General features: G+C 32.4%; 1 protein-coding gene across 1 annotated transcript in view; it reads left to right on the forward strand.

Annotated features, from left to right (window-relative positions):
- The first annotated feature begins 9,278 nt into the window (after positions 1-9,278).
- The window catches only part of ANXA10 (annexin A10), an 83,270-nt gene continuing 77,877 nt past the window's right edge, over positions 9,279-14,671 (forward strand). Inside the window, exon 1 of the mRNA XM_014851475.3 lies at positions 9,279-9,447. Within this exon, the coding sequence (XP_014706961.1) occupies positions 9,430-9,447 (18 nt within the window). The 5' untranslated portion in view covers positions 9,279-9,429. The remainder of the gene's footprint in view (positions 9,448-14,671) is intronic.

Consider the following 14,671-nt stretch of genomic DNA (forward strand, 5'->3'; position numbering starts at 1 on the left):
TTATAGTAAAAGAGACTGAGAAGGTGAAACCAATGAAGTCAAAGTAAAACCAAGAGGGTGTGGTGTTCCAAAAGCCTAGTGAAGAGCATGTAACAAAAAGAAAAAAACCAAACAACTATTCCAAATAAGATGAGAACAGAGAATAAGCCACTAGAATTGCAAAGATGACCATCATTCATGACAAGAGTATTTTCAGGCTAGTGGGAGGAAACTTGATTGAATTGATATGAAGCAAGAATAGTCAAAATAGAGAGAAGGAGTAAAGAAAATTGTGTGAAGGATCTTTCCCTATATAGGGGAAAAGAAAGATGGAGTGATAGCTGGTGGAAAATGTGGAATCAAGGGAATTTGTTTTCTGTTTGGTTGGTTGCTTGCTTTCTAAAACAAGAGTTGCTATAACATGTTTTGGGGCTATTAGAAATAGTAAGAGAGTAAAATGATGATGTTGAGTAGAATGGGATAATTTCAATATTAAAGACCTTGTGTAAGTGACAGAGAATACATAAGTTAAGTGCTGGCATACAGATAGGAAAAGGGCATAAGTTAGGAACAATGACCATTGTTGCAGAGTGTGAGGAAGAATATAAGGGTACAGAGGCACATGGTGGATAGCTAAAATTATTCCTATGTATTTTTATTAATGAATATTTCCTCAGTGAAACAATAAGAGAGGTATCAGCTAAATATAAGAAGAGTGGGATAATTTAAGTGTTTGAGATTTAATGAAAATAAAGATGAAAATAAACCTTCAAGAGAATGGAAATGCTGACAAGGATTTTCAGAACTGGTCATCACACACTTGATTTTTACTGTCACATAATTAAATTTTACTCAATCTAGTGTTTTTATTGTGTATGTACTTTCCTTATTCACTGTGACTTGACCATATATATTTCTCTCCTCACGTATAAGTTTCAATCACATACTTATTATATTTAGATCAACATAACAGAAACATGTAAATTTTACAGTGAACAATTCACTTTGCAAAACTTAATATAATTTGAAAGCCCTGCACTTTCTAATGGCCCAATGGTTATTCACTTCCTTATTGTCAGTGTCTGCAAAGTACGCAAACCTGCATTCTAAAAAGAACATCAACTTATGTGTAGATATAGGGCAAAAGTATCCTTCACTCCAGTCTGGGATATAATGCCTGCAACTTTGGAAAACCAGCTTCATTTAATTAAGATTAAGTACTTTCTCTCAGATGTTTACTGCTGTTCTAATTCCGTCAAAGTCAAAATTATAAACTTTATTATTTTCTATTTCTAAAGTGTCTGTCTTCTGTCCATTTGTCAGGTCGTTTCAAGGGACTTAAAAGATAACCAAGAAAACTAAACATTGGCATAAGTATGTAAGTCTTTGTTACAAAGGTGACAGAAATAGTTTGACTAAAAATTTCTTGTTTATAGAATTTCTTCTCCCCAGTCTGTCTAATTTTAACTCTGACAACAAGATGTGTCTAAGAAAAAGAATAACAGCAAAATTAATAGTCATTTGAGATGTCTTGCTGTTTTGGTGTATTTACTAGAATTGAGATGAATGATTATAATGGTTGAACAGCGAATCTTTCTAAAGTAAATTTATTTATCAGCTAGTAAACTGATAAATATTTTAATGAAAAATTACAGCCTTCATATCATTCAGAGCTTCACAGAACTACATTGCATTCTTGTTTTGTTACAAAACTTCTATTCGTACCAAAATACTGATCTGTATATGCTTCTTGGAGCTTACACCTATTCAAAGAGTACAACAGAATGTATGCTATACTCTCTCTCATTCTAGCCCTCAGTAATGTTCATCCATGGATACATGTACTCATTGAGAAAATAATTTATCTATCTCGTTGTCTTGCAATATATTTGAAAGATATTTATGTTTTTGGAAAATTGGCAGTATTACTCTAAGAAATCTCTATCAAGAAGAAACAATTTTGACACAGAGGCTTTTGTTTGCAGGATTTTTAAAAACTAAATTTTAATATATAAAGGGAAAATTCTAGTAATGGTGTCCAAGTAAAATGGTCATACAGACTAAACCACTGTACATAGATAACACAGTATAATAGATGATAATTATAATAACTGGATAAAATAAAAAGTCAACAATGGAAAGGCACTGGAAATTATCCAAAATCAGAAAGAAGCTGTAGGAAATTTTACCCTCAAAAAATAGCCCTTAAAAGAGTAAGAAATATGAGTTTGAGGCTTTCAGGCCTGAATTTGCGGCTTTTAGATTACAGAACCTCTCAATTCCCACAGCTACAATGATGCAAACAGGCAGAAGAAAACCATATTCTTACAATGTCAAAGTTTAGGATTGGAAGAATGGCTGGAAATTTAAACCAAAAATTACTAGACATTCAAAAACATAACACATATTCAGGAGGATAGTCAACAGAAACTGACTGTAAGTTGGCCCATACATGAATTTAGGAGAAAAGACTTCAAAGCCCTATGATAAATGTTTGAACACAACAAGAAACAGAAATTTGAATAGCCAATTTCACCAAACCCATAGTAAAAACAAACTTTACCAAGAAGAACTCCAGACAAATTTGACTTCACTGGTGAAATCAACCAAATATTAAAGAAAGAAATAATATTAATATTACACAAATAAAGTTGCACAAATTCTTTTACAACGAGATGAAAAAGAAATATTTCCCAACTCATTCTGAGGCATTATTACTCTGGTAGCAAATCTGAACAAAGCCGTTGTAAAAAAAAATAACAATATCAGATTTTTTATGAATTTAGATGTAATTTTTTAAAGAAAAAATTAGCAAATCATATTCAACAATAGATTAAAAATATAATGCATAATGGCCAAGCACAGTTTTTTCCAGGAACACTTAACATTAAAAATGTTAATTTTTAGCATTTAACATTAAAAATAAATTAATGGTTAATTTAACATTAAAAATAAATTAATATAACTCACCATGTTAACAGAATAAAGGAAATAGTCCATTTGATTATCTTAATAGTTCCAGAAAAAGAACTTTTAAAAATCCACTAATTATTCTATGATGAAAAAAAGAACCTCTCAGTAACCTATAAATAGAAGGAGACTTCTTCAAACTGAAAAGATAGCCATTAAAGACCCATAGCTAATAATATACTTACTGATGAAAAACTGAACGCTTCCCTCTAGGATTCATAAAAGGTTAGGATGCCTGCTCTCCCATTTATTCAACATTATACTAGATTCCTGGCCAATCATTTAAGAAAAGTAAATTTTTAAAAACATACCAATTGGAGAGGAAGGGGTAAAAGTATCTTTTTTTTCAAATTGGCTTGATTATATGTGTAGAAGACCCTAAAAAATTTACAAAACAAGTTAACTTAGCAAGGTCACAGAACACAATGTAAATATACACAAATCAAGAGCACACCCATTTATTAGTTCTAAATAATTGTAAAATAAAATAACAAACATAATATGATTTTCAATGGAATCAGAAAATGTAAGGTATAAGTAACTCACATTACTTGATTTCCACACATTATAAGCTACGGTTGTTAATTAAGACAGTGTGGTATTGGGTGAAAGGAAAGACACTAAGATCAATGAAGCATAACATAGAGTCCAGTAATAAACCCACCCATTTTTGTAAAGCAATTTTTGACTAAAGTGCCAGGATAAATCAATGGACAAAAGAAAATCTTTTAAACAAATGATGCTGTAAAAACTAAGTTTCCCTATGGGAAAAAAAACGAAAAACAACTCTTATTTTTTATCATACAAAATACAAGTATTGATCACATATCTTATAAAGAATGTAACTATAAACTTCTAGAAGAAACATTGTGACATTGGAGTAGGCAAAATCTTTTAGAACACAAAAAGCATGAAGTTAAAAACTATTAATTGGACCTTGTCCAATTATTAATTAAGAATTAACAAAGCAACTTTTCCTATTCACAAGATACCACTTCAAAAATGAAAAGACAAGGTGTGCACTGAGAGCAAGTATTTGTGAATAAAAGCTAAGAAAGAATGTGTACGTAGAATGTACAAAGATCTCTTACAACTCAATAATAAAATCATCATCTCAGTTGGAAAATGGATAAAAGATTTGAAAAATTTACTTAAGAAGATGTAAAAATGGCCACTTAGAATATAAAAAGATAGTCTATGTTCTTAGTCATAAGAGAATTTCAAATTAGAAGCACAATGTGATACAGCTACACAATTAAATAACTAAAATTTTAAAAGGTAATAATGTCAAGTGTTGGCATGAAAGCATCTTTATTTATAACAGTCAGATAATCAACAAGTAAATGGGTAAGTAGTATGCAGTATATCCACACAAGGAAATATTACTTAGCAATAAATAGGAACTCTTGATACATACAACATAAATAAATCTCAAAAACATTATGCTGAAAAAATCCAGACAAAAAAGAGTACATATCATATGATTCCATTAATATGAAATTCTAGATAAAATAAACTAACCTCTGGTTTCAGAAAACAGACCAGTGATTGCCTGGGACAAGAGATGGATGGAGGGAGAAACTACAAAGTGATATGGGAAAACCTTTGTGGGTGATGAAATGTTCTGAATTTGTAGTTTTAGTTTCACAGATGTGAAACTTACATCAAAAGTTACCCAATAGTACCCTTTAAATGGATGCATTTAATTGTAAACAATTTTTATTAAAGTTGTTTATGAAAATAAAGAGTAGTGGAAAGGAACCATTGGCTTCCATTTTTAAATGAAAATGAAAATCTTTACAGTCAAGATTAGGGAAAAAAGTACATGGATAATTTATAAACATATGGTAACGTGACCCCCCAATAGATATTCAAAGATAAATTACCTCATGCAAACATCTGTACAGGAAGAGGAATAGAAATGGGAGTTCGGACAGACAGAGGAGTGATGCAAAATATTCGAGTTAAATAAGAGTTTATTACATGTTTTTTAAATGAATGATTGTGGGCATTGAATTGCTATGGTATTTGGATCTCACTGGATGCTTTTAGAAGAGTAAAAAATAATTTACAACTATCTAACCTTAAATGAAAATATTTACATGGCGCTTTTTAAAAAGAAGAAAGAGGTCTAGAGTTTTTCTAAATTCCTTAGGGAACATTGACTCAATTTGACAGCCACTGTCTAATCGAAAGGAAATTTGTCCTATTTACAGCCTCCTTCTGATGGTTGTTCTAGGTAGGTTGTAGTGCTCAAGGAGGCATAGCTATTATACATAAGTATACATAAACTTATATTAAACAACTTGCGTAACTACACTTTTGAATCATGCATACAATAAAAATTCCAAACGATTGATTAACAAATCTAAGCACTACAAGGCAGGATCTTTGTCTTTTTCAATGAAGTATCCCAAGTACCTAGTATATGGTCAGGCACATGTTACTTGCATAAAAAATATTTTCTAAAAAATTGAGTAAATGATACAAAATATGACTCCCACAAGAATTAAATGCTTGTTTGTTATGGCACACTACACAGGAATTCAAATTTTATCTAGAAGATTGCCTGGTGAATAATTATAAAAGAAAATCATAAAGTTAATGTTGAGTGGCTTCCAATCAGGATAATATGATGAATATTGCCAAAATTTGCCAAGCTAATGCAAATCTAAGAAGTTGTGCATCTCCTATGGCCTCCTCCCATTGGCTTCTAATTTAAGCTTCTCCCATTCTGGCATGTACTATTTTTGCCAGAGAGCAGAAGTAACAGAAAAGAGTGGCAGAAAATCAAAATGTGTCTAAAAGTTTGTGCTCCGATGTACCATACAACTACCTGCTCATATTCCATTGGTTGAAGCAAGTCACATGACCAAACCCAAAATCAAAGATGCATAAAAGTGTATACCATATAACAGAAATGAAGATAGTGAATAATTGTAAACAATACTATCATCTACCACAAGTAGATACTTAGCAAAAGACTCAGCATGCCTGTTATTCAGGCTAATGCACTATTTAACTTAAGCAATTATTAGCTAGTTACTACCAACATTCATCTCATTTTTCAGTGCTTTACTAACTAATCCACCTACCTTTGGATTTACCCACAGTAATTTTTTAAATAAGTTATTTACTTTGATAGGTTACAATCATGTCCTACTGGCCTAGAAGTCATTCTGTCCTTTTAGACTGATTTAGCATATCCCCTCTCTGATCCAGTATGTGTTGATTTATGACCAAGTGAAAATATTAATTCTAAGATATTGGATGCTACTAATATTTCTCCTTTATACCTTTCAGGTTGAATTTTAACTCAAAAAAATGAAGCAGAAAAAAAGTGCCTTTTGTTATGGGCCGTATATAACTATTCAAAGTCAAATTTAAAATTAATATAATTATATGCATACTTCATGACCTCCTGCCTGTGGGATCTATCCCTGTGAGTACTAGATTCTTGGTTTCTCTACCTGCCAGGCTCCTTCCGTCAATTTCTAAGCCACATTTCAAACGCTGATTCATCTGTGAAGGCTTCTTGATTTACTTACAGCCTAAAGTAACTTGTCTCTAATGAAATCGTCCATAATGTTTCACCTAACTTGCTTATGGCACTTACATGTCTCGTACTCTATTAATTTTATTCACCTACCAATATTTAAATCTCTTTGAACCAAAAAATATGAATTTTTATTTTTTTCTGTTTAATACTTGTCTTGTTTTATTAACAGAGTACCTGTATAACATAGAGATTGAGGTTATAGGTTCTGATGTTGGACTGCCTAGGCTCAAACTTCTACTCTACCACTTCCTAGGATGTGATCTTAGCGAATTTTCTGACTACACAGTACCTCAGTATTCTCCTCACTAAAATATGGGTAATGATAGTACCTAGTCCATAGAGTTATTCTAAGTATTAAATTCATTTGGACAGGTAAATTCACTTGAAACAGTGCCTAATTTAGAATAAAAGCTCAATTATTATTAGCATTTATTGCTTTTCACACAGTAGATTCTCAAATCATATTTAAATATGAATAAATAAGTTAAACCCAAACTTGGAAAAAAATGTCATAAAAAGCTACAAAAAGAGAATTGTGTAATGGACTGCCATTTCCCCAACGGTTTTCAAGATTTTGTGATATTGGATTAATAACTCCTGCAACTTTTCTGCATGAACCGTTATAAAGCAAATCTCAGACATCATAGTTTCAATTGGGTGCATTTTTTTAAAAGCTACATCACAAAATAATGATGAATAAAAAAACACTAAGTATGGGCTGGCCAAGTGGCGTAGTGGTTAAGTTCACGAGTTCTGCTGTGCTGGCCCAGGGCTCGCAGGTTCGGATCCTGGGTGCAGACCTAGCACCATTCATCAAGCCACACCATAGCGGCACCCCACACAAAATAGAGGAAGACTGGCACAGATGTTAGCTCAGGGCCAATCTTACTCAAGCAAAAAGAGGAAGACTGGCAACAGATGTTAGCTCAGGGCCAATCTTTCTCACGCACAAAAAAAACACAAAGTAATCATTGTGTGGAAGGAAATTAGGAAATACTATCAGATCTCTTTTCCTTGATTATCTGGTAATATATCGGAAAATATGTTTGCCTCAAATATTTTGACAATTTTTATTTCACACTGACACATTTTGTCAAAAATTAAAGCCGCAAATAACACAAACTTTGAAAAGAATCATAAAAAAGAAAATAATTTTAGTTGAAAAATTCATGCTTCTTTGTTTTTAATTCTGAATCCTATACATATCAGTGTAACTATTACTTAGTAATTATTATATGCTGTCCAAATATACACAGAGAAAACACAAGACTCAGTTCAGACATTTACAAATACAAACACACACACGCACATACGTACGCACGCACATACATAGCATGATTTACCAGATGATAACTTCTTTGAAAGTAGACGTGATGCTTCTTTACTTTCATGCTTTCATAGTACCAAATATATTATTACGTTAATCAGATTCCATTATGAATTGAATGCTGCAGAAATCAGATATTTTTCCGCTTACAATATGTATTAGATTAATACATCCTGCTTAACTATTTTATTTATATTTTAACATCAGATTTATTTGGGGAAAGTTCTCCTAGAGTTATGGATGCTGATCGGTTGATATTATTATTGTAATTTTCTGTTCTTTCAACCAAGAATATTTATAAGGCTAAGATCTTTCACACCTTTGTATGCCCAATTACCATGTATGGGTGTGAAAGCTGGACATTGAAAGAGGCTGATAGGAAAAAAAATTGAGTCATTTGAAATATGGTGTTGGAGGAGAGCTCTGTAGATAGCCTAGACTGCCAGAAAGATGAACATGTGGCTCCTAGAGCAAATTAAGCCTGAACAATCACTGGAGGGAAAAATGAAAACTGATGCTGTCTTACTTTGGGCACATTGAGAGAAGGCGGGATTCTTTGAAAAAAGACAACAATGCTGGGACAAGTAGAAGGCAGCAGGAAAAGAGGAAGACAATATATGATATGGATTGACTCTATAAAGGAAGCCATAGACATGAGTCTACAGAAGCTGATTAGGGCTGTTAAGGACAGAGCATTGAGGACATCACTCATTTATAGGGTCTCCACGAGTCAGAGACATAACAACAATAACAATTCATCTTCAAAATCTTTTAAAATTTTTATAGATTAAACACTGTATTGTTCACTAATTCACAAATAGCAGTAAAATGAAATAATACACATTTATTTTGTAACTTTTAGAATAATGTATGCAACTTATGAGGATAGATAATACTCAACAACATATTGGACTTTGAAGTTATATTTTAAATTTGTTTCCTAAAATGTAATAAAGTTAAATATTAAAATAAAATATATATGAAAGTGTGAAAATTACGGTGAATATACGATTTCTCCAAAGACTTTTATTACTGGATAATAAATTCTCTCCTAAATACATTATTTTTTAACATAAGGCCAGATATATAATAGTTAAAAATATTTAAAGAATGGTATAGATGCACATAGAACCTGGCAATTTGAAATATGAAGCTAGAGGCTTGAATAACTGAAAGAGTCTGGATTTTAAAAATGATAAAGCAGAAAATAAATCATTAACTTTGTGGTTAATCAATTTACCTTTCCGTAAGTCATCAGCTTTTCCAAAAGATTACACTTCTTTCATTCTTTGGCTAATTTACATTTCTTAAATCAACATAGGACGAGGGTTAGGCTACTGGTTCTATTTACTTTGTTCAATAATTCTGCCTACTCAACTATGACTGATAGCTCAGTATAAATACTGTATCTTGAGACATGCTGTATCCAGAATTGACCTTACATTTTCTTGCCTGAGGTGAATGGTAGACATATTTAAATTTAATTGAATAGTGAACTTCAATTCTTTTGAGCTCCATAGTGAAACAAGTCTATGCAACTGATCACTTACTGAAAATCTTCTGATCTATTCCGAAGTTAACCACGACCGTCAAAATGTTTTGTGGAGACTATGTAAGTATAATGGCTATTTCTGCAAAACTTTCCAGTCATTTGGGATTTGAACCTTATTTATAAAATTTCATTTGTGGCACTTGAGAATTTCAACAGGAAATACTGATGTTTTAATTTATTTTCATTAAATTTTTAATTGGTAGGTATTCGATATAACTATTAAAGTTCATGTTGTTAAATCTCAAATCTGTGCTAATTTTGAAATAATGTATTATTCCATAAAGGCAATTTAGTTACTCCTATTTTCGTTAAGTAACCTGACTCAGAATTCTAACTGAAGTTATAATAATATTTTTTGTCTCCATATTTATTTCTCTCTATAAGAAACTAACAATAAACTCAGTTGTTAATTTTTATTTTAAATCGATGGTCTCTTCAGAAAATAGTTTATTTTTGAATAATTATTTGCTGAATTGAAGCAACATATAACCCAGTTTAGTCATTTCATTTTCCCTTGTGTGAAGCATTTCAATCCAACTGCTCTAATAGTCCACAAACTGTTGAAGAGCCAACATAGACATAGAGTTACCTAAATATACGTTGTTTAAAAAGATATCCATTTCACATGGTCTTAGAAATTATATATAAATGGTTTGTGTGTTGATGATGATTTTTTTAAAGTCCATATTATAAAAAATGCTTTGAGGAAGATTTTTATTGCAAAAAATAGTTTTTTATTTTTATGCAAAAATAATCAGAACATAATTATTTGGTTAAACTTTGGCACAAAAATAATACTATTTACTCATTTGCAAAGTATTAATTCCTAGAAAGTTTTATTTACTTACTGTGTTTTTCAAATGAAATATTAAATGAGGACCTAAAATGTGGCTACTTTGCATCACTGTGGCTTAAGAACCTTAATTTCATGTTGAGGTTTCAGGATCTCATTTATAGTTGAAATTTACCATTATTGTTTTATTAATTGTGAGGCAGTTTCATTTCACCATAAAGAAATAAAAGTCATTAGGTAATTCAGGCCTGTATAGTAAATAATTTAATTTGTAAAAAGCTATTATTTTCTCCCTTTCTATTCATTCAAGGACAATTATTTCGAAATAAGTAATATTATATTCTGTGTGCTATGTATCATCTTATATTAACATTTATATGCCAATTTATCAAACATTCAGAGAATATCTAAATTACATTTCAGGGATTATTAAAAGTTACCATAACAGGGTTTTTAAACACTGCAGTGATTTGCTATGCTTCTAGAGGAAATGAAAAAATATCAGAAATTAAAATAGCATACCTAAAAATTCATTTTAAGTATTTTCGATGAGCTATATCACAGATAAATGTTAGGTTTTATGTATTATCTCAGCAAGTTTTGATGTTAAAATGTTTTACATAATCAATGTCATTATATTCTAAAGCAATTATTTATTATTTTGAGATATATGGCCCAAGTGGTTAGAATTTGATATTAAAGAAACCAGTATTTGAGATCGAGTTCATCTGTTTAATCTCCTTTTTGGGTCTGATGTCTTCAAACAAAAGACAAGATCTTCCATAGGCAAGAATGCACACATTCTCATATTATAGCGTGGATAATTCTTGACTGCATTGCTTGTTAAAAATGGACTCCTATGCCCTATACTCAGCAGTTCTGATTCAATATATATGACATCTGAACTTCTACACTTGTGTGACCATTTTTGAGAACCTGAGGCAATTCATTAGTATGAGTTACAAATTGTAGAAAATTTAAATATAAGTCAAGTAATTGGCAAGAACTATAGAAAAGTAGTTACGCATCTGTAAGAAATAAGCATATATGATCCTTTAAAATTACTTTCTAGAATTATAGGTGGCCTTCAATGATTAAGGTAGTTTAAGTGGGTTAGTTACATTAAGAAGGTAAATTTACCTTTGATGCAATGAGAGTATTTTACTTCTGCACTTGATTGTAAGGCCATCTACTGAAACAAGATTTAATTAAATGATTATGACAAACCTGGAATTGTTTTGATTTATTAATTAGTCAGATACAAATCACCTTTTAGGAAGATGTTTTTATAATATCCTGCTTAGAATGGAAAAAATTGCACTGAAGAGGGTTAAAAAAAAAAAAAAAACTTGCCCAAGCCAAGATCCAAATCCAGGCATCCCTATGTCATTACAACTCAAGCTCTTATTGGCTCAAATATACTGCCTTTTCTGAATACACTGTCCTGATTCTCCTAGTGAAACTCCTGGCTGTTTTGTCCTGTTTTGTCATCAACTGATCTCTTTTTTGTCTAGTAGCATTTTATTTACAATAGATTCACTTATTTGATTATACCTTCCTTTTTGCCTCTAAGTAAACTTTAATCCTATTTCTTTTCCTATCCTTTCAACAACTTTCCCATTTCTACCATATTTATTGACTGACAGAAAAATGTTAATCATAGGAGTATTACAAGCAATATAACATATTGATATCATATTTCAGACCTGAATTAACGTTATGTATTACACATAAGTAGAGAAACCATTATGATTAAAATTTCCTGAGCCTCTATTATACATCAGGAGCTTTGCATACCTTGTCTGATTTAACAGCCCCACAGTAAATCTTTTTAAAGAATACCATGTAACATGTAAAGGTTTTGAAATTCTTCTTGGAGGCACCAGATATCCTGCTCAGTGGTTTTACATACATTATTTTTAGTCTTTACAACCTTTAAGGAAAGTATTTATCATTCCCATTTTCCACATGAATATAACGAGGCTTAGAGAAGTAAAACACTTCCCAGGAGTGAAAAGCTGGAGGTGGTGATATAGGATCCTATTTAGCTCCAAAATCATTTCTACCACAAAAAAAAAAGAGGTAAAAATGCCTAAGTATAATTACCCTACATAATTACTGACTCCATGTATAAAGCAAGAAGTAGGTCCTTTGTGAACCCAACAGATATAAAATTAACAGCAGTATCTTTATAAGATGCTCCTACTCAAAAATTTGCCCCCAGAATGGCTCAAGAGCACCAAAATAAGACAACAGCAATTTAGGCAATGTCTGGTGGGAGAAACAAGACATTCTGCATTTTAGCCCAACTAGTAGGGAATAAATGCATTGGCACTTAGCTGTGAATTACAGGTAATAAAGGAAGAACACTCAGAAAATCAGGGCATTCTATCCAGGTGTGATTGCAGGCTGAGAAGACCTCCCACGGGAGCAGAGGCTGTTGATTACGGAAGATTATTTTTAAAGCAGGCTTTTCCTCTTGAAAGGTATTCCTGGGAGAGAAATTTTCATGCAAGAAATCTGACTTTGATTGTTTATCTGCAATATGACTTACTGAACAAATATTAATAAAAGGTTATTCATACTTTAGATTGCTTTTTACTATCACAAGACTACATTGTCTGAACTTTACACACTTTGATTCAACAAAAGTTATGAATCATGCTGATTGTGGCTTCAACTTTTCCTGAAGCCTCTGTTTAAGTAATGTATATTGGACTAGAAAAATTAAATGTACTAACTTTTACCTTGAAGTGATATGTAAGAATGGTTGTTAATTTTTTTTAAACCCCCTCATAACAGCTATAGATTACTTTTTTTTTAAGGGAGAGAACAGAGCCCAGGATGTGTTCTTTTTTTGTTGTTTTGTTTTTTAAAGATTGGCACCTGAGCTAACATCTGTTGCCAATCTTCTTTTTCTTTCTTTCTTCTTTTCTTCCTCTTCTCCCCAAAGCCCCCAAGTACATAGTTGTATATTCTAGTTGTAGGTCCTTCTGGTTGTGCTATGTGGGACACTGCCTCAGCATGGCCTGATGAGCGGTGCCATGTCCGCGGCCAAGATCCAAACTGGTGAATCCCTGGGCCACCGAAGCAGAGTGCACGAACTTAACCACTTGACCATGGGGCCGGCTCCTAGATTGCTTTCAGTGTAAGGGCTGGACAAACATGACTTTAGAATAGTTAACATACAGTCAGAGAATCCACATGACGGAGAACAATTTACTCAATCTTTCTGCATCTCAATTTTCCTACCTGTAAAATGGATGTGATCATAACATCTATATTATAAGAGTCTTGAGAATATAGTGGTGGGTAAAGCACTAAGGAGACCTGGAGCATAAATAGCACCAAAACAGATGAGCTATTATCAACAGTTTTATTAAATAGCAGTTTCAAAGCTTGAACCCAACTTGAACTCAAAAGCCCTGGCCTTCAATAGCCCTGCTGTTGGGTTGCTTCTAGAGACGAGGTTAAGTTTGTATCTATTACTAAGGTTATATTTGTACACACATATGTATAGACATATATGTGTGTGTAATGATTCATAAAATGTATAAATAAATTTGAGTAACATCAAAAGTTTCATGAGTGGAAATATAAATATATTCTCTTAAACTCAACATAATTTTCACTTGTAAATAGCTTCTACCATGCTAAAAATATTTCATAATGCCACTTCCCTCACCAAATTCTCTCTTTCATGGTAAAACTCCTCAAAAGTGTATTGCATTCACCGTGTTCAATTTGTCTCCTCCATTCTCTCTGAATCCTCTTTAATTGGGTTTTCACCCAAATCCACTCCACCTAAACTGCCCTTATCAAGGTAAACAATGACCTCCATGTGCCTGAATCCCACGCCCAATTCTCAGTCCTCATCTTACTCAATATATGAGTGTTGCTTGACACAGTCTCCTTTGTCAGATGTCCCAGGGCTAAATTCTTGAAAGTTTTCTCTTTCCTATTCATAGCCACTCCTTTGGTCATTGCATCCAATATAATCATTTAGCTTACAATGCACACACAGAGGTTTCTTTGAATTTATATCTCAACCCAGCACCTATGCCTGACCCAGATTCACACAACCGGGTGTCTACTCAGTGAGTGGAAACTCCATCCTCTTATTGGTTTAGGCAAAAAAAAAAAAAAAAGTAAAAATGAAAAAAAATTGGAGTTGTCTCTGACTCCTCTCTTTCTCTAACGATCCATTAACAAAAACTTTTGACTCTACATTCACAATACATTTATTATCTGACCACCTCTTACCACTTCCACTACAATTACTCTGGTCCAAGCTACCATCACAATCATCACTTGCTAACTTTATGCAATAGCCTCCTACCTGGTCTCCTTGCTGTCATCTTTACTCTCTCTTGTAGGTACTGGGGATACAACAGTGAATGTGATTGTCAAAAACTCTGTGTTCTTGAAACATGCATTCCACTGATGTACAGGAAACATCATCATTCCGGAGTTAGACAAAGCCATGGCGTA

The sequence above is a fragment of the Equus asinus genome, chromosome 3 (assembly GCF_041296235.1).
Source record: "Equus asinus isolate D_3611 breed Donkey chromosome 3, EquAss-T2T_v2, whole genome shotgun sequence".
Classification (NCBI taxonomy): domain Eukaryota; kingdom Metazoa; phylum Chordata; class Mammalia; order Perissodactyla; family Equidae; genus Equus; species Equus asinus.